This window comes from Palaemon carinicauda, chromosome 5 (assembly GCF_036898095.1).
Source record: "Palaemon carinicauda isolate YSFRI2023 chromosome 5, ASM3689809v2, whole genome shotgun sequence".
Classification (NCBI taxonomy): Eukaryota; Metazoa; Arthropoda; class Malacostraca; order Decapoda; family Palaemonidae; genus Palaemon; species Palaemon carinicauda.
Window position 1 is genome coordinate 182,799,810 of NC_090729.1, and position 21,495 is coordinate 182,821,304.

The 21,495-nt window shown below is 40.5% G+C and overlaps 1 protein-coding gene across 1 annotated transcript in view; it reads left to right on the forward strand.

The window, feature by feature from the left end:
• The window catches only part of TM9SF2 (transmembrane 9 superfamily protein member 2), a 40,151-nt gene that overhangs the window by 12,635 nt on the left and 6,021 nt on the right, over nt 1-21,495 (forward strand). Inside the window, exons 3-11 of the mRNA XM_068374429.1 lie at nt 11,385-11,481; nt 12,927-13,062; nt 13,745-13,866; nt 14,382-14,505; nt 15,571-15,713; nt 16,247-16,426; nt 16,993-17,137; nt 17,704-17,881; nt 18,297-18,456. Of these exons, the coding sequence (XP_068230530.1) occupies nt 11,385-11,481; nt 12,927-13,062; nt 13,745-13,866; nt 14,382-14,505; nt 15,571-15,713; nt 16,247-16,426; nt 16,993-17,137; nt 17,704-17,881; nt 18,297-18,456 (1,285 nt within the window). The remainder of the gene's footprint in view (nt 1-11,384; nt 11,482-12,926; nt 13,063-13,744; nt 13,867-14,381; nt 14,506-15,570; nt 15,714-16,246; nt 16,427-16,992; nt 17,138-17,703; nt 17,882-18,296; nt 18,457-21,495) is intronic.

The following is a 21,495-nucleotide window of genomic DNA, read 5'->3' on the forward strand; positions in this document are numbered from 1 at the left end:
AGACATGCAGAATATGCTTGCCTCCCTTATGGAAGACTATTCTGCCGATTAGTCCGTTGAGTCTAGCCGTTTATATCCTGGCTTTCAGCCAACCTAACGTTCCTTTGTGCTTCCTGTTGACGTTGGCGTAGCTAAGTCACGTCATTCAGGTTGTTTAGAACCACACTCGATGCGGTCTCGTGTGGATTTTCAGCCGCATTTGGACGTTAGGCCACTTCTGATGCTCCTGTTGACGTTCAAGACGTTCGCTAACAATCGGAGTTGACTTGTTTTGACGCTGTGCGTCAACCTCCCCATTCTAGAGTTGTTTTGACTGCTCAGTCTAGGCAGTCAAAGCAGTCTCGAGTGGACGCTGTGCGTCCTCACGCACCTGTTGTGGTTGACAGTTCAGTTGTCGACAGTTCACAGACTGTCAAGCAGTTACAAGACGTTGCGTCCTGGTCCGCTACTAATGCGCCAGTGAGTGTGGACTCTGCTTGTAAAGCATTGCCACCATGGTAGGTCTCTCCCTTGCTTGAGACTCAGCTTTTATCGGACAAGGTTCCTGTAGATGAGGAAGTTGCTGTTCCCCCTCCTACTGATATTCCCTTGAGGACTCTGTCAGATGGAGAGGAGCCTAAAGCTGCTTAGCCCTCTATGGACTTTAATTAAATCATGATGAATTTTTTTAAGGATCTTTGTCCGGATCTTTTTGTAACTGCTGCTCCTCGTTCGCCTAAACATCAGAGCTTACACTAGGCCTAGCTACTTCGAAGCCGTTGTTTTTAAGCTAGTGCTCTCTCGCTCTCCTTGAGAGCTTTACGTTGGCTAGGCGACTGGTTTATCACCAGGAGGAGTTTGGGGGATACAGCCTTTGCTTTCCCTTCTTTTAAACTGGCTTATAGAGCGAGAGTCTGATATGACACGAGAGAAGTTCTCGGCTTGGGAGTTCATGCCTCTGCCCAGATAGACTTCTCAAATCTCGTAGACTCTCCCTGGCGCCTGGCCAGGAGACGCTCCAAGTTTTTTACAGGTCAACTTCACAGCTGTTTTCGAGCCTTTGAAGTTTTGCTGTACAATTATGTCATGCATAAACAAGGCTTTCAGGGATGGAAAGCGGTACCGCCTCAGTCGCTAACCCCGTCTGTTGCCGCACCTGCTCCCGTAGACCCTAAATGGGCTTTGCTGCAAGACATGCAGTCCAAGCTTGCGTCCTTGATAGAGGACTTTAATGCGGAGAAAGTTGCTGCCGAACCTTCTGGCCAACAACCTTCCAACCGGTCGGTTGTGCGTCCTGTTGACGCTGAGGTAACCTTCTCGCGTCTGCCAGTTGAGGTGGTTCCTCCACCGATGCGACCCAGTGTGGGTTGCCAGCCGCACGTTGACGTTAAGCGACGCTCGGAGGTGGTTGTTGACGTTCAGGACGTTCAACAACCAGCAGAGGTGACTTGTTTTGACGCAGTGCGTCAACCTCAGCAACCCGGTATGGTGTTGACTGCACAACCCAGACGGTCTAGACAGTCTCGGGTGGACGCTGTGCTTTCTCGCGCACCCATGGTTGTTGACAGTTCACAGACTGTGCAGCAGTTCCATGTTGCGTCCGGCTCCGTCACGCATGCACCAGTGCGACCGGACTCAGCGAGCCAGACGTTGCCCACTCCGTTGCCGTTTCCTCATCAGTTTTCGGATGAGGATGTTGCTGAACAACAAGACGATCAGCCCCCAGAATAGATCAAGCCCTGCTATCCATCCAGAAGATGCTGAAGAAGGAACGCTGCTCAGTCAGGCTGTGGATGAGTCTGGTAGGGACGCTGTCATCCGTGGAACAATTTGTGTCACTAGGAAGACTACACCTCCGTCCTCTTCAATACCATCTAGCTTTTCACTGGAAAAAGGACAAGACGCTAGAAGCGGTCTCGATCCCGGTTTCCGAAAAGATAAAGTCTTGTCTGACTTGGTGGAAGGACTATATCAACCTAAGAGAGGGTCTTCCCCTGGCTGTTCAGACTCCCAACCACGTTCTCTTCTCGGACGCATCGGACGTGGGCTGGGGCGCGACACTAGACGGTCGGGAATGCTCAGGACTGTGGAACTCGAGTCAGAGGAGCATGCATATCAACTACAAGGAGCTGTTGGCAGTACATCTGGCCTTGAAAAGCTTCAAGTCTCTCCTTCGAGGCAAAGTGGTGGAAGTAAACTCGGACAACACCACGGCCTTGGCGTACATCTCCAAACAAGGAGGTACCCACTCACTGACGTTGTACGAGATCGCAAGGGACCTGCTCATCTGGTCAAAAGGTCAAGACATCTCCCTAGTAACGAGGTTCATCCAAGGCGACTTGAACGTCATAGCAGATTGTCTCAGTCGGAAAGGGCAAGTAATTCCAACCGAATGGACCCTCCACAAGGATGTGTGCAAGAGACTTTGGGCCACTTGGGGTAAACCATCCATAGATCTCTTTGCAACCTCGCTGACCAAGAGGCTTCCAATCTATTGCTCTCCAGTCCTGGACCCAGCAGCAATACATATAGATGCTTTCCTCCTAGATTGGTCACATCTGGATCTCTACGCATTCCCACCGTTCAAGATTGTCAACAAGGTACTGCAGAAGTTCGCCTCTCACGAAGGGACAAGGTTGACGTTAGTTGCTTCCCTCTGGCCCGCGAGAGAATGGTTCACCGAGATACTTCGATGGTTAGTAGTCGTTCCCAGAAGTCTTCCTCTAAGGGTAGACCTTCTACGTCAGCCACACGTAAAGAAGGTACTCCAAAGCCTCCACGCTCTTCGTCTGACTGCCTTCAGACTATCGAAAGACTCTCGAGAGCTAGAGGCTTTTCGAAGGAAGCAGCCAGTGCGATTGCTAGAGCAAGGAGAGCGTCTTCCATTAGAGTCTACCAATCGAAGTGGGAAGTCTTCCGAGACTGGTGCAAGTCAGTTTCTGTATCCTCGACCAGTACCTCTGTAGCTCAAATAGCTGATTTTCTCTTATACCTGAGAAAAGGACAATCCCTTTCAGCTCCCACTATCAAGGGCTACAGAAGCATGTTGGCATCGGTCTTCCGGCTTAGAGGCTTAGATCTTTCCAAACATAAAGATCTGCAAGACCTCCTTAAGTCTTTTGAGACCACCAAGGAGCGTCGTTTGGCTACCCCTGGATGGAATTTAGACGTGGTACTAAGATTCCTCATGTCAGACAGGTTGGAGCCGTTACAATCAGCCTCCCTGAAAGATCTCACTCTTAAGACTCTTTTCCTGGTATGCTTAGCCTCGGCTAAAAGAGTCAGTGAGATTCATGCCTTCAGCAAGAACATCGGATTTTCGTCGGAAAAAGCCACTTGTTCGCTGCAACTTGGTTTTCTAGCCAAAAATGAGCTGCCTTCTCGGCCTTGGCCTAAATCTTTCGATATTCCCAGCTTATCGGAGATCGTAGGCAATGAACTAGAAAGAGTCTTATGCCCTGTGAGAGCTCTTAAGTTCTATTTAAAGCGTACTAAACCTTTACGAGGCCAATCTGAAGCTTTATGGTGTTCAGTTAAGAAACCATCCTTGCCTATGTCAAAGAATGCTTGGTCAGACTTTATCAGATTGTTAATACGAGAAGCTCATTCACATCTGAATGAGGAAGACCGAACTTTGCTTAAGGTGAAGACGCACGAAGTTAGAGCTGTAACAACTTCCGTGGCCTTTAAGCAAAATATATCTCTGCTAAGTATAATGGACGCAACCTATTGGGGAAGCAAGTCAGTGTTCGCGTCATTTTACTTGAAAGATGTCCAGTCTCTTTACGAGAACTGCTACACACTGGGACCATTCGTAGCAGCGAGTGCAGTAGTGGGTGAGAGCTCAACCACTACAATTCCCTAATTCCATATCCTTTTAATCTGTCTCTTGAAATGTTGTTTTTTATGGGTTGTCCGGAAGGCTAAGAAGCCTTTCGCATCCTGGTTGATTTGGCGGGTGGTCAAAGTCATTTCTTGAGAGCGCCTAGATTAGGGTTTTGATGAGGTCCTGTTGTATGGGTTGCAACCCTTGATACTCCAGCTCCTAGGGGTCGATCAGCATCCTAAGAGGATCGCGAGGCTCCGTAAGGAAGACGTACTTAAAAGGCAGAGTAATTGTTCAAGTCGACTTCCTTACCAGGTACCTATTTATTTTGTTTTTGTTATTTTGATAACTTCTAAAATGAAATAATAAAACTCTTAGCTCATAAAATGTAAACATATATTACTGGTCTCTACCCACCATCCTGGGTGTGAATCAGCTATATATTCACCGGCTAAGTTAAATATTTAAAAATTATATTTTAATTATAAAATAAATTTTTGAATATACTTACCCGGTGAATATATAAATTAAATGACCCTCCCTTCCTCCCCAATAGAGACGCAGTGGGACGAGGAGAAAATTGAGTCTTTGTTTACATAAGAGCTGGGTATCTGGTCGACAGATGGCGCTGTTGGGCACACCCGCAACCTGTGTAGCGATCGCTGGCGAGTTTTTTCCGTAGAGTTTGTCTGTCGAGCAACAGAGTTGCAGCTATATATTCACCGGATAAGTATATTCAAAAATTTATTTTATAATTAAAATATCATTTTACATAGCTGACAGACTTGGACTTAATTATGCAAATTTTGGAAGTGTATGATACGGTACTTTTATTGAATAGAATTGTATTCAATACAGTACAGTATCTGTAAATCTATTAATGGTACATTTCACTTAGACTATGATTAATGTTTGTTCCTTCACAAACACAAACCCTCGTTCATTACATAGGAGGTGATAAGGGTGAATCTGGAATGTGGCATTTAAAGATTATAACGAGGTATCAGCAACCAGCCGGTAGTAGGGAGGCATCCCCTCCCACTGGCTCACTGACAAATCACATTGATAGCAGCTGTCTGTGAGAACAGACATTTTCTCTGGCTGGATTTTTGACACTTTCGTTTGAGGGTGTCTGCAGATATGTGGAAGTGTTCAAGGGTGCTGTTCAAGAACTGCAGTACCTTCATGAGCTCTAGGGACACAGATGCTAACCTGCAGAGGACACACTAGCTGCTAGGCTTCCCCCTGTGATGATTGTCAGGAGTGATCACCCTCCCAGTGGGAGAAGTATGGCAGGAGGTGGAAGTAGTAGTCTATTAAAGATTCTTCAACCTCGGGGTAATCCTGAAGGTCGAAGAAGGCCCAACTTAGTTTTACCATCCCTGGTACTCTGCCCTCTGACCCTTCTTCATTGGGTTCCTCTGAGGGCCAATCAAGCAAAAGTGGTGGCTTAAGGGCAATCCTTGGTTTAAGGGGGTTCCTTCTGTTTCCCCTAGTTAAACGGTTGGGCCTCCTCCTCCCGGGGGAGCCTGCTGGGTCTTTTCAGGGTTGTGACGCCTTATGCTTGTTGTGGCTCTCCTTGGGAGTTCAAAGTTCACTTTCCGAGGAGCGGCTTAAACAGGCCTTTCTTCAGGGCACCTGCAGAAGCAGCTTGGATCCCGTTTCAGAGAATGTCGGCCTTTGTGTCATCTAAGAATTCTGCCTTTGTCCCCCAACTGCTGTCAGAGACTTCTGAGGGAGATATTTCCCTTAGGCGCCCTTCACGAGGGGTGTGCCCTTTGTCTTCAGCCTTGAGAACCTCCAAGCGAGTGCCTGTCCCTCACTTCCATCAAAGAACTTCTCCTTTAGAGCACAAGAGCTTCCTGGAGCGTGCTCGCATGGTTGTGCCATAGAGGGGGATCTGAGGTAAACCTCTTCTCCACCCCAGAGGTCTTTAGGATCTTCCAGAGATAACTCGCCATCATGTGCCTTAACCAGACGCGCTTCTCCATCATGCCCACCATGCATGCCTCAACCAGATGTACTGTATTTCGCCTTCTAGTGGCTCACCCACCAGATACCTTTCTTTAGGAACCTTGCCAAATGGGCTTCTCCTGCACGTGCCTCAGCTTTGCACGAGTGCTAGTCATGTCTCATGAACACCAGCTACATCTCTCCTGAATGCGCTAGACATGCCTCCTGAATTGTGCCACACGTCTCGCCTGAGCACTCGCCACTTTCAGACAAAATTTCACCTAGGTGCGCGTCAACCAGACTTGTCGTTTTTAGATGCGCCACCTCCATTCAGTCTCTAGCTCCCATACCAAAGATAACCAGAGCTACTGTTCCTCCTGAGTTTGACTAAACACTCATGGATCTTTACATAGCTCCTGTCAAACTGGACGAAGGAGGTGACTTAAGAGGAAGCAACAGGACACTCTGTCCTCTTGGTAACATTCGACTAAGGACTCTTAGCGGATCTCTGTCTCATAAGGAAATCACCTTGGTGGACAAATATTCTCTCCACCATAGAATTTACAACATCCACTCACTCCCTCTCTCCTAAAAGACATAGGAAGGTGACATCGGCTGGCATCTGGTAGCCTGCCTTGGTCTTTGACAAACCAAGGCCAGTCTCAATCCAGAGTAGGGTCTCAGAGGAGTAGCAGAGCTTTTCCAGTCATCTCCCTCCTTTGGCAGCAGTCTCTCATCACAGGGAGTGTAAAGACTGGAAGACCTCGCCAAAGAATGTCATCCAGGTTGCCTAATCTTAGGATTCCTTTAGGGGCCCGGCTGGAATGCCAATGTATGGGGGTACAGGAAGAAAAACGCAAAATCCAGAAAAAGTTCACTGAGCTTCGTATGGTAATGGAGAATGCGTATACAAAATATTTTGTCAATTTTCCTCTACTTTCATAGTTACAGGGTAATTAGTAAAAGTAACTCAATAAACCATAAACATTGTTCTCTGCAAGAAAATGCAGTATTTCTTCTGTTATTGTAAATTTTGATTTTATTACATTTTAATGTAAAAGAAATTGTGAACAGTGTCATCTGTATAGCTTCCACGAGTTTCAGGCGAAGTATTACATGGGAAATTCAGTCCCATCACAAACCTCATAGTACATGTCTGAGTTTGACCTCTGACATTCACTCATTTTTAAGTTAGTTTTTCTCGTTTTCGGAAAGAATTATATCATTTCAAAGAGGAAAAGACAGTTTCAACATCTTGCTAACATAAGGAAGAAGAAAATTTGCTCTATTAAGAGTTCAGAAGGGGGTAATATCAGTATTGCAGAGAGAGTGAGTTGTGTGGATGGAGAAGCGATGGTTTGCCTGATACGAGCAAAAGTATCTCTGTTTATGAGTAAATTGTGATATATAACTTTTTCTTTTATTAATACCCCCCCCCAAAAAAAAAAAAAAAAGAACATAAAATTCGTAATAATCATAATTTATTAATATTGTCTTTGTAGAAATACAAAGAAAAACTTTGAACGCCCGCCCGTATCTCAAAACTATACTTATTGACCTTCAAATTCAATAGTCTCCCTTAGTTTTAAAGAATATAGCACTGAAATTTTGTATATAACTTAGAAATACATTATAAAACAATGAAACGAAGCCCGTTTTCCAATTTTTGTTTCATAGTTTTTTCCCAGATTTTTAGGGTTTATTTTTTCACCATAATGAAAAAATTTATATCTGGCAGAAAAATTACTTTTATAAAAAAAACTTCATATTATTGGAGGTTGATATCAGGTCTATATAGGGTAGTAATCCCATGTCTTAATATCAATTATCAAGGGAGGAGATAGAATTTAAAAAATACTAATTTTCTGGATAAACCGCCCTGGCGTCGCAAAACCGAAAAAAAAAGGTCAGATGCAAAAATCCTATGCAGTTTTAAGATATCCAAAGTCACCTTCTTAAGTGGTATGAATGTCAAAGTCCTGTCATGAAAAATCGGCATTATGTGCCACCTACCTTCTGTCTCAGTCTTCCTTCAGGGTTGGGGGGTGAAATCTTAAACCACGACCCCTCTCAGGGCCAGCTGGCTATGGTCTCCAATAGAAGGAATGCAATCATGATTCCGAAGAATTTGAAGGTATCCTTCCTTAATCATCCGGACCAAAACCCTCAGATACGAAGGAGGGTGATTCTGACTCTACCGTTCTTCAAGTCCTCTGTATCCGGGAGGTGAATAGTCTTCGAGAGGCTCAGACTTCTCCAAAGGAGAGGAAAGTGACAATTGACCACCTTTTTTTAGGACCCCCTGGCAGCTCTAGACCTCATCTAGAGCTATTATGGTCAATCCTGGCCAAGGAAGTTTCAAACGACGTGGATTTCCAGGTGTGGGCTGAGGAGGAGAATTCTTTGAGGGCAGGGAGATCCTCCCGGAAAAGCCGCGGCTATGGCGATACTAAAATCGGTATCATGCGTACACTATTGTCAGGACTGTCGGCCTACTGTACTTCCAGCAATAGAGGTAAAATCTACAATTGAAAGGTGAAAGAAAGAGCCTGGACTCCTTACTGCATCAAATTAACCATGTGAAGTGCATGTGGAACACTGCAGTTCCTATCCATTCCTGAGATTTTGTCAAAGATTCTGAATCTGTCAGTTCGTGATAGATTTGAAGGTTTTCAATCTGTTCCCTCCAGGATTTTGTTGGTAGTAATCATGACAGGGCACTTCTGTGTCCCTTGAAAGTCATATGGAATGTTCTGGATCTAATCTGGCAATTAGTCCCAAATCTCATTATTTTATCATTAGTCTGCAGGTAGAAGGTGGTGATGTCCAAGAACGCCATTTCCTTCTGTCTTCATGAGACGTTCAAGAATAAAAGTCTCGTCGGGTGAGGGGGACAATCTTATGATTTAAACATGAGCTCACAGTGGCCAGGAGTATTACCTTTAGCATTGCTCTTGAAGGTTTAAAGGCCACTCATGAATAACAAAGGCAAGGTACTGTGACATTGCCCTATCAAGCAGGACAATGCCCTTGAGACTAACCATATATACATATGATCATACATTGCTCTATCAAGCAGGACAATGCCCTTGAGAATAACCATATATACATATCAGCGCCCAAGCTCCCTCTCCACCCAAGCTAGGACCAAGGAGGGTCCGAAAATGGCTGGTGATGACTCAGCAGATAGACCTGTAGGGTACCCCCAAACGCCCAATCCTTATCTCACAAGGATGGTGAGGTTGCAGTGACCAAAGAAACCGAGTGTGATCGGGACTCTATAGTTCCTGTCTGGCGTTTACTTGTCAGGGACCTTGCCACGTCAGCCACCACAACCATATTCTTTTTAAGAGGAATATGTTGATGTCCAGGCAATGTGGACAGGGTGTGGCTTAGATAACTTTTCTTCATTCTGCCTCAATAATGGCCCCCACAAGTATTTGGACCATTACTCCATGTGATCTACAGTGATTGCTCCAAATGTATAGCTTTCTAGGATTTTTCAAGATACATAAGCTTCTTGTCTAAGGTATAAGTATGGTACAATATAAGGTTGGGGGTCTAGAATATATCATCTGGTACTTCTTTCCCCCATTTTCATGGTCAGCAGCCAGGTAAAGGATGAACTGGAATCGTCAGGAATTCAGGTAATCTTTATATAAGTGGAACCTTTCTCTGAGAGGTTAGTCTAAGAAAGTGGCCATTCCGGCTGCCCTCCTTTTAACGGGGGTTAAGTAGGGGTATAACTTTTCACTCAAATCCCCCATAGATTGCATAGGCCCCTAAGAATGTTAAGCTGCCTTTTCCTCATAATTTAGGAGCTATCTTGTTACCAAGCTTCAACAACCATTTCCAGCTCACACCGTATGATAATCCTCAGGAAAACTTTGGGTTGTACATTATTGTATACTGTATCAAGGATAAGTACCAAAAATTAAAAACTTGTCATTTTGGGGGGGTTAGTGTGCTGTGTGGTTCCAAAGGACTTTCCTGTTGAATGCTTGAACAATATTACATGGGATACAGTACCAAAGAATATTGTCTTCCCTGTTCTATTGTGTATAAGGGAGACCCACAGGTTTGGCCTTTACCGAACCCATCACAGCATCCACAGTGTGGAACTTTGTCTGGTGACCGATAGCACAGTGTTACTGGAAACAATGCTATCTGATTGCTTTGCACCCAGCCACTATCTTCCAACAACAGATTTTTTTTGAGTGCCATTAATTGCTAGTGACTGGATCTACTTTTAAGTTATGTACAGTAATAATTAAGTTCTGATTTAGTTATCCACTATTGTTATTATTAGTATGATTGAGGGGTTAATGTTACCAATACTGTATTGCTATTGGTAATTTTACTTTTAATTGATTGTGTGGCTTATCATGCCTTTCACTCCCAGCTTTCATGTCAGCATGGAAGTGTCAAGTTTTTGCATGTTATCACCTCTTCAGTTTTATGAGTTTTTACCGTGCACTCATATAAGATGTTAGGCTTGTTCTAATCTTGATCCCTTTTGATAGTTTTTAGGCTAACGTAGTTTAGAGTAGTCATGGTTTTCGTCGTACCCAAAACTAACGTAGTTTAGAATAGTTATGGTTTACGTCGTACCCAAAACTAACGTAGTTCAGAATAGTTATGGTTTTCGTCGTACCCAAAACTAACGTAGTTCAGAATAGTTATGGTTTTCGTCGTACCCAAAACTAACGTAGTTCAGAATAGTTATGGTTTTCGTCGTACCCAAAACTAACGTAGTTTAGAATAGTTATGGTTTTCGTCGTACCCAAAACTAACGTAGTTTAGAATAGTTATGGTTTTCGTCGTACCCTTACATATGAATTGAATGTCGGCTTAAATGTAGATGGAGTGTCCTTTAGAGTACACAAGTCTACAATAATGTTGCTCTGATGTTAGTCCATGGGAACCACAGAACACCCTGACATCCCAAAAAGGGGTTTTAATAAAGGAAAATCCTTATTTTTTCAGCAGTACTGTGTGGTCCCCAAGAACCTCCATCCCTCCCTCCCTAGGTTTGACTAGGGAAGGGGATGTACGGTTGAACTCGGAATTTTTGGTACACCTTACGAGTTCCTGTATGTAGCCCCCAGGTTACTCGCCTCGCAGTAAGGGTGTGACAGAGTGCATTTCCTCAGAGGAAGGTGTACCAGAAATTCCTGTGTCTAACTGTACAGATTTTGCTCTTGAATCGAAAGGTGGTGGCTGGGTGCAAACAAAGCCCCCAGGTAGTATTGGGTCTCGGTTATGACGTGTTATCAGTTGGATTGGAGAGGCTGTGACTGGTTGAATGAACCCTGAACTTATGGGTCTCCCTTATACTCGAGTCTGTGATTTGCACATTGAAATACTGGTCCTAGAGCAGGGAGGGCAATGTTTCTTTGGTATTTTATGTCATGTTGTGTTGCATTCCCTGTTCTAGAATTTAATAGGAAAATCATGGATGACCATGCAGCACCTCCCATATACAGGTTTTTCCTATGTCAAAATTTTATATTTGGTTGATTTCCATGTTAATTTAAACAAGTATTTTTTTGGGGGTGCCCCTTGTATTTTAGTACTCTTGTAGTCTAATTAATTTAGTTACACTAACATGTATTTGATATTTCAGCTTTGATTTCTGCAAAGATGGAGGTAATGATGAAACTATTGTCGAGAACCTTGGTCAAGTAGTGTTTGGCGAACGTATCCATCCATCTCCATACAAGGTATGTTCTCTCATTTTTTGCTTATGCTATAGTTTTCTAAAGTAATTTACGTACCTTTGGGGCTGGAGTGTTTTCTGTAATGAGTCATTTCTCCAAAATGGTATTTGGTTCTCATAAACCTGAACAACTCACACGGTCATATTCTTTCTCATTACTGTACTGCTAATTTAAGGTTGAAGACTCTCCACCCCATCATCACCTGCCCACAGTCATAACATGCACTTGAGCTGAAGATAAAGTTTTACGTATATTAATTTCTTTTTTTATATGAGTGTTTTAAATAGCTTCATTTTGTGTGAATTTAGCCAGATTTAAACATATCTCCATAAAATGATGGTAAAGGGGGTGCAGTAGTATGTTATAGATGTTCTTCAACATTGTATATTTACAAAACAAACCAGTTATCAAAAGGGAAAGGATAGTTATTAATAATGAAAATAACATTCTTAGCTAATCACTTGCTAAAACAATTTTTATTGCAGCACTATTTGATCTCTAAAGGAAATTTGAATTGGATAGATATTAAATTTTCGTTGTGTTATTTTAAATTCTTCTGTATATCAAGAGATTACTCAACTCTTAAACTTCCAGAATAATATAGGGCTTTGGTTTAAAATACCTGATATTCCACCAACTTGTCTCTATAGGTCTCCTTTTTTTTCCACATAGATACCTTAGGAATCAGGCTTTGAAGCAAAGTTGGTAGCTTACTTTCTTTAATTATTACTTTGGTAAAATCAAGTAAAAAAAAAAGTAAAAACATGATTATCCAGTTCAGTTTGATCACTTTTTTTTACTACATCTTTTATTATGTATGTGTTTGTCTGGGCCCTAGCAGCTTCAACATCCCATACGTATTACCAAGTAGGTTCAGTCATTTTTCCTTGCCCCCCCTCCTGGTCTCTTGGACTGTGAAAATGACATTTCATATAGGCAATGTAAATTAGCCAGTCTGTTCACAGGGACTACCTCCCACCACGTTTGTATTAATGTAGGAACTGCTTTAGTTTTTGGGCCGAATGGAAAATCGAGTTGTTTAACAGAGTGGGCATTGCCATGACCCTCTGGGTCATGCCAAAAATTAGCCTGTCTTGTTACCAAGCTTAAGTGACTGTCGCAGCCTGGGGTGAAGAATACTCGTACTCAAAGTACTAAAGTTTTCTCAGTTTTGTTTCCTATACTTTTTATGTGAATAGGAATAAAATAATTTCAAATCGTAAACTATTGTGTGTATTTTTTCTTATATTAAAGTACTTCTCAGAACCTAAATTTGGTACTTACCATCTCTAGATCAGTGTACTTGAAACTGCTCTGACACATTCTAGATTAGAAGTACATCTAAAGTACTATTTGATATTTTCTTTATTATACATGTAGTACTTTTCAGAAACTAAGCTGCTGTTTTGACATTTCAGAATCTTAAACGTGTGTGTGATATTTTCTAGATTGAGTTCTTGAAACCGGAGAAGTGTAGGGTGGTTTGCACCAAAGAGTATGATCCCAAGGTACCAACCCAAGCCCCTCTTCTGGCCGAGTTGAAGAGAGCAATGAATCTCAACTACTATCACCATTGGATAGTGGGTAAGTTTATATCGGTTCTTTTGCATCCATTTATTAAACATTTTAATCTAATCCTATTGAATGGGGAAGTTCAATGGGAATGTGTCTGAGGTTTCCTGTGAAGATGAAAATAATGAGCATTATGGATTTATGAAATTTATGTATTTGAACTAATTTTATACTTGCATGTTCGATGCGCTATGCATAAACCTAATGACAGTAATTCACATGATAGATTTTTTTTTTTTATATTTTCCGGTAACATTTGTCTATTTGCTATAGCCTATTGCTTAAAATCCGTTTTGTTTGAATTTATTTAGCTTTAGTTATCATTTCATATTTAAGAGTCGAGATAGGACTATATAGTGTAATTGAGTTAGCTTTCAATAATTTGCATTCAAGTGTTTAGAAGGACATAGTGTTCAGCCGTGTGAGAGTCTGGATGTGTTCAAGTTAAACTAATTTCATGATAAGCAAATTAAAGATTTCCAAAGATATGAAAGAAAAGCCATATTGTGAAATTTGTTTTACTTTTGATTTAATATGTTTTATACACCAGTTGAAAAAGTTCTGGAATATTCCGTTAATTTCCTGTTTCAATGCGTAGACATCAATTATCATAGTCTTTACAATACCAGATTTTGAATGCAAATCAAGAATATTTTTATAAAGCAGACCGTGCTAAGTGTGTTTTATTTTCTAGATAACATGCCTGTCACTTGGTGTTACATAGTAGAAGGGGGAAGCGTGTTCTGTGCAACCGGCTTTCCAGTAGGGTGCTATGTTGATTCGGCACGAAGACCCAAGGATGCCTGCGTTATGGACGTAAGGATTTATTTTCTTTTTCCCACGATTGTCCTTTGCATACCTTTAGTTTATAATTAGGAACGTTAGTCTATAGTTCACAGTTGTTTACATGCGACACTGATTCATCAGTTTCTTCCAAAGCGGAGAATATTATTAACCCTTTTACCCCTAGGCTATTTGGAAATTTCCAACCCATAACCCCCAGTGGGTTATTTGTTTCCCAGCACATTTTGCAGTATATTTTTTTTTTAATTGCTCTAATAGCCTTAATTTTTGTCATAGAGAGGTCAGGTTGGTCTCATTCTCTTTGAAAATGCCTGAATTTTCTCAAAAAATTATCAAAAATATGAAAAAAAAAAAGTTTAGCATTTTTTTTGTCGGGGTAAAGGGATGGCTTTTGTGAAACGTACCAGTACGTCCTTTGGGGGTAAAAGGGTTAAAGAAATGTATGAGGACACTATCAAAGAAATATATACCCGATACGTGGCTGTGTATTGATATCTTTTTGATTATTCAACGTATTGATTCCGCAGAAACGTTACACTAATGGAGAAACCTATTACCTATTCAACCATGTTGATCTGAACATCACATATCATAGTGGAGAGACTGAAGATTGGGGAAGTGCACTCCATGGATCCGGAGGACGTATTTTATGTAAGTACTTGAATGATATACAATGTATGAGGTACAGGAAAACTTTATTCACTGTCATTGTTCCAAAAAGAATTATTACACATTGAGTAATTTTGATAAGTAGAACTTAACATAATTCATGTTCTCTTGCTATAATATCTTTAGAGAGATTTTCTTTAAAACTAATGAGAAATTTTCTCGTTAACAAATATAGTAAGTTATTGGAAAGTATTTATTTTAACAACAAAATCACATTTCATACACATGCCAAAGTCTTCAAATATCATTGAATTACCATAATTTTATTATGTTATTTGTTTTATTACTCTGGTAATTGTATATTTTATTGCAGTTGGATAAGAATTAAATTTTTTATGAATAAATTTTTTAAAATTTAATTATTTTTCTTTAAAAAGAATACTCCATTGAATTAAATATTAATTGCCATGAATAATGCTAATTGGAGTTTGGATACATTACTCAGAGGATAGCAAAAGAAAAAAAAAGTGACCACACCAAGATTGCAAGGCAAACAAATTGTTTTCAGTGGTAGACAATGAGAGAAAGTGTTGAGCTGTGTATGGGGCAGTTAGTGAGCAGAGCTTCCAAACATACGATTTGGCCTCTGATATTTCTCCCTATTCTATAAGAGTAGTGTACTTACCATAGGATACCGTGAGTTCGAGAACATGGTGTCACGTTACTATGATGACCCATGTAGTGCCATGTGCCTCTAGCACAAAAAGGTGCAATAACTCTAAATTATGACAGAATTAATGCGATAACTTTCTCACGTGACTCTTTACTTGTGGTGCAGTTCACTGTCAAAGATCCACAATTTTTTATATCCAAAGTATATCTATGAAAATTAATGGCAGACACTGGCGTTAAGATATTTTAATTGTGTGATTTATTACGGAATGATTTTTTTCTTCTTTTCACAAGTCCTGGTTGTAATTTTTCGTGATACAGTATTGTGTGCTATGTTACCCTCTTATTTTATTTTTTCTTTCTGTTAATAGTTAAATGATCCTCATAGTCCTATAACCATTTAAAAACAATTTGCACTATCCTACTGAATTTCAGCCGTGCGTGTAACACCACGAAGCATCAAGCACAAAGAGTACGCACCTGCGGGAGAAGCTTGTGATACCCCAGATGTCATGGCTATTCCAGATGGTTCAAAGGACAATATTAGGATTACATACACCTACTCAGTCATATTTACAGTAAGAAACTATTATTTTCTTTATCATTTTTTAATATTCCTGATAGAGATTGATCTAATGTAATTAACTCCTTCTCATTGATTAACATTGGACACATTCTATGTCCTGATATTTTTAATCAATTGGGTGCCATTGGAGATTATTATGTCCAGCTATTACCATTTTTATCTCATGTTATTTTAGTATGAAGATTATACATACAAAATATGTAAATTATTTAACAATGGAAAGGAAAATTGCCCAGCTCTGCAATAGAAAATTTGTAGTCAATAAGTTTTTGTGCTAAGATGATTTTCAAGTAAGGTTTTCCAAGAAAAGGTCCTTGGGTTTGAGGGCTAAGTCTTTTTGGTAACAGGAGTAATTTATAACTGCCAGTGTATTTAGAAAATCTTGTATCGTTTTGTCCTGAATTTATAGTATATTAATATTGTAATTTTTTTCTGATATTACACTTGATGAGTACTTATATGAAGAATTGAATTACTGGTCATTGGTTGCTGATGGCTAATATTGTATGTCTTGCACCCTAACAGAAGAGCACAGGAAACAACCGTTGGTCGTCTCGTTGGGATTACATTTTGGATTCCATGCCACACACAAATATTCAGTGGTTTAGCATTCTTAATTCTCTGGTGATCGTTTTGTTCTTGTCTGGTATGGTGGCCATGATCATGCTGAGAACTTTGCACAAGGATATTGCCCGCTATAATCAGGCAAGTTTTAGAGCTGTATTTTGTGTAATATAAGTATAGACAATACGAATGTTGCTTTTATTCAAGCAGTTTGTAATGAAATAGTATTATCACAATTTTTTTTTATTTTTCCTTTAATACAAATGGTGTCTTTGAAAATTCGTAATATCTTGATCACTCAGCAGTAGTTATAAAGATAATTTTGCTGTTTACCTGTTTACATTGATTTGAATTTTAGATTTTACAATTTAATTATGTAACTCTTGGTCGTCTTCTATGCAAATAAAATGTTTATAAAACAAATTGTTCTCATATTTTGGTTGATCAGTGAGTCATGTCTGGAAAAGGGGGACAACCATCAGTTTTAGCCAATCTTATTTGTCATTTACTAGTATCCTTAGAGTATCAGCTCAGTACTGTATGATTATAAGATTATAAGAATCCAGTTATATTACTAGGAGTTTATCTTATGTGTAAAAATGGCAATGGCCATGTATTATAGCCTTTGATATACATTTTCTTGTATTGGTTCATCATGGTCATACTTTGATTTTTCCATTGATTACACATTCTCCCTAATAATTCAGATTGAGGCTGGGGAAGATGCACAAGAAGAATATGGCTGGAAGTTAGTACATGGAGATGTCTTCAGACCTCCTCGTCGTGGAATGCTGCTTTCTGTTTTAGTTGGGTCCGGTGTTCAGGTCCTCATCATGACTCTAGTCACTCTGTGTATGTATACTATAAGTAATTTAACCCTTTTACCCCCAAAGGACGTACTGGTACGTTTCACAAAACTCATCCCTTTACCCCCATGGATGTACCAGTACGTCCTTGCAAAAAAAAAGCTATTTAAAATTTATTTTTTGCATATTTTTGATCATTTTTGGAGAAACTTCAGGCATTTTCCAAGAGAATGAGACCAACCTGACCTCTCTGTCAAAAATTGAGGTTGTTAGAGCAATTTAAAAAAAATATATACTGCAAAATGTGCCTGAAAAAAATAACCCCCTGGGGGTTAAGGGTTGGAAATTTCCAAATAGCCTGGGGGTAAAAGGGTTAAAAGTGCTTTATTAGCTACGGGAGTGAAAATCTTTATTAAGATTTATAATATGGAAAAAATTAAAAATGGGAACATGAAAAATCAATGAAAAGTTTCAATAAGTACATAAAGAAATCTGAAATTTATGCCACTGTTTTAAAATTAATTTATCATAAGAAGGCAGTTTCATTGTTTTGTCTGTAGTGAATGAATAAACTATAACAGTAATTTGATGCAAAATACTTTTTCACTTCAGTGTTTGCCTGCCTTGGTTTCCTGTCGCCTGCAAACCGAGGAGCTCTCATGACCTGTGCAATGGTCCTGTACGTTTGTCTCGGCTTCCCTGCCGGCTATGTGGCAGCTCGTTTGTATAAAAGCTTTGGCGGAGAAAAGTGGAAATCAAATGTCATTCTTACATCAATGCTTTGTCCAGGGTGAGTTTTTTATTACTCTTATAGTCCTCCTTTTACTTTATAATGAGTCATTATGGTCTTCCTTTTTGATGATTTATATTTCTTTTCCTCATGTTTTTATGGAGTTTTTAGTTTATATGTGATAGATCTAATTTAACGTTAATGTTATTGAAATCTTTTATTTTGATTGTTATTACTTCTCATGTAGTTTGTTTCCTTGTTTTCTTTCCTCGCTGAGCTATATTTTCCTGTTGGAAACCTTGGGCTTATTGCATCATGCTTTTCCAACTAGCGTTGTGGCTTAGCTAGTAATGATAATAATTGAAAGATAATGCATCTTCATTCATCATAGCAGATTAGGAGTGCATTAATTTGTTCCCATAGTCACTGAAGCAAATTCTTTTAGAGCATTGAGAGATTTTCTTTTTTGTTCCAGAATCGTATTTGCGCTGTTCTTCATGATGAACCTCATTCTGTGGTACAAGGGCTCTAGTGCTGCAATTCCATTCACTACTTTACTTGCACTTTTGGCTTTGTGGTTCTTAGTGTCTGTACCACTTACATTTGTGGGGTCTTTCTTTGGATACAGAAAACGGGTAAGTGTAGCTTAGAATAGACATGATTTTTCAGAGATAAGAACCTGTGGGTGCAGTAGATAGAATTTTTTAATTTGTTTTAAAAGTATCCTGCTGCTGCCTCCGATGTCTTAGATGACCGTGGAGGTAGCAGCAGTAGGGGATTCAGCATTATGAAGCTTCATCTGTGGTGGATAATGTGGGAGGGTGGGCTGTGACACCCTAGCAGTACCAGCTGAACTCGGTTGAGTCCCTTGTTAGGCTGGGAGGAACGTAGAGAGTAGAGGTTCCCTTTTTGTTTTTGTTTCTTTGTTGATGTCGGCTACCCCCCAAAATTGGGGTAAGTGCCTGGGTATATGTATGTATGTTAAAAGTATCTTATGATGTAGAGTTTTTAGGAACTCTTATTCATAATGGGGATAACTCAATAATACTTGAGAAACCATGTGACTGAAATCAGTGAAGGTTATGGATATGATCTGAATGTTTCACTTAGTCATGGTGGACTTGGGGGAGTCTTGCTGTATAGCTGAATTCATAATCAAATATGAAAAACAGCTTTTTAAAAGTTCCGTAAATACTGACGATATGAACGATTATAGCTTGCTTAATCATCTAAAAAAATAAGGCAAAAGATCCTGACTAGTATATTGTATGTGCCTTTGATTAATTTCTCAGACTAACTTTTTAAACTTATGTTATCATCAATTGTTATTTGTTCCTACATGATTACAAACCCCGTGTCCTTCTAGGAGTGTAATTTCAGTAAAGCTACAAAAATGGCTGTTAACGTTTATAACAAGGTGGTCGTAGTAGCTGGCAGGTAAGCCCTGCTCACCTAGCACCCACTTATGATTTAGGCTCCCAAGCAGTACACACGTACTTTTCTATGTCCTCGTTTCCGGCTGTTATGATCTGTTTTTTTCTTTTTGTGTATGCTGTGATGGGGTTCCACCTGCGGACATACGAGTCTGGCCTGGTAGGCCTGGCCATTACTGGTGGCAGGTTATCAGCCTTGTCACTGTGGATACTCATCTTTGTACTTTTTGCAGGGGCATGACTGTCGTGATCCCCCTGTGATGAGTGCAAGTCGTGGCCTCTACAATTCATGGAGTTTGATAGGAAGAAGACTGAGAGATGCCACTAAGCCCAAGCTGTTGGCAAAGAACTTCTTTAGCTCCTCTCTTTCCGGTTTTCAACCTTCTGTGCCTTCTTTGGGTTCTTCAAGAGCCAAGTCCTCGACAGGAGTTTGGAAGGAGGGAGGAAACCCTGGCTTTTGCCCGGGGCCTGCTCAAGGGAAGGCAGTACTCTTGTGCCTCATCCACTAGTATTGCCTACCCTCTCCTGTACTGACTGATGAAGACGTGCGAAGATTTGTGCTTGAGGAAGTTGTAGCCTTTCCTTGGAATTGATGGCGATTTGATTGCAAAGTAGCTTCAGGGGCTGGCTAATGCCAGTACTCCTATAACTTTCCTTGTTATACCCTCTGTCTCTGCTGATCCACCTACTGAGGAGGCAGGTGATGTAACAACCATCGACGAATCCTCTCCTGCTACAGTATCGTTATTGCGAGCCCTGAATTCGTCAACTACCTGGTTAGGGGGAAAAGAAGCTTACTCACCCTTCCCCTCAACATGCTTGTGTCTTTGGTTTCATCAACTGCGGAACCATCAGATGCGACCCCTGCTCCTCCAAAGAAGCCGCCATAAAGACCGTTAAACCAAAGTCTCTTGAGACTTGACCAACTTCTCTGCACATATGTGTGAGAGAGGTGGTGTGGTACTGAATACACTAACCCAATCCGGGAAGGTGGTTCGATACGAGGTACAGGTGCTCATTCGCTTGTTGCTAGTCTTTCTGGAACATAAGCTCATTGGTCTAGATGAAGGGCCGGGGATTTCCTTCCTACACTTCCATAGAGATAGATCGCTGCCTAGGAAGATGAAAGCCGAGTAGAGCATACGATTGACGAGCAGCATGATAACGTAAGCAGACAGTCTTGCTACAATCATGAGATTGCTCATCATGCAGACTCTATGTGCACCATCACCACACAATTGGTTTCCACTTATTGGTAAACGACATGATCGCACTCCTTGTTCCTACTTGTCAATTGGTTGTGACATTTGAGTCGCAGGACATCTATAACATGCTTCTTATCGCTCTAGGACACCATACGAAGATTCATCCATTCTCAGTGACCGGTCCAATTTATGAAATTTTTCTCCGCATTAAGACTGATTAACTATAAGATACTTTCAAATGCATCCAAGCGATGGGTCGAGGCAGGTGACATCACAGGATTGCTTTGAACACTTTTCAAATATCAAAAAGTCACGACATCTATGCGCAATTGTCTGCAAGGGTATTCACCACCCAGTTACATACCCAATGCGCTCACACTCCACTCCCATTTGTTCTCCAGAGGTTGAAGCCCTTAGTGCTTTGCAAGCCTTGGCATCATTATTGAATTTTTAAGTAATGGATTGCAAAGAGATGTTGTTTATGGGTACCATAGTGAGTTTAGGAGTGCAATATCTGGTGTTTTTTAGGGTATTATTCCTGGCCCATTACTTTTCATACTATATAAAAATAGATCGTTTGGCCTAAAAAATCAATCTCATTGCATATGCAGATGATTTTATGTTTGCCTCCGTTCCATCTCTTGGGTGTAGATCTGGGGTTTCTGAATCCCTTGATAGAAATCTAGCTAAAATTGGGGCATGGTGCAAATTATGGGGAAAAGTCTTTTAAGATTTTTGGTGATCAATATATTCTGAAGAAATATTTTCATTCTTTCCTTCTACTTTGTTTTGAGTATTGTTCTCTTCTCTAGTCTTCAACTGTTATATCTCATCTTAATTTGTTAGACTAAAACTTGCTGTCTATTAAATTTTTTACTCCTGATCTAGATATCAATCTCTGGCACTGTCCTTCTATTAGTTTGTTTTGCATGATGCATAAGATTTTTCATGATTCTGACCATCCTTTGCATTCATATTTTTCCAGAATATACCATCCTGTATTTAGAACTAGGTATGCAGTCAATTCTAACTATCA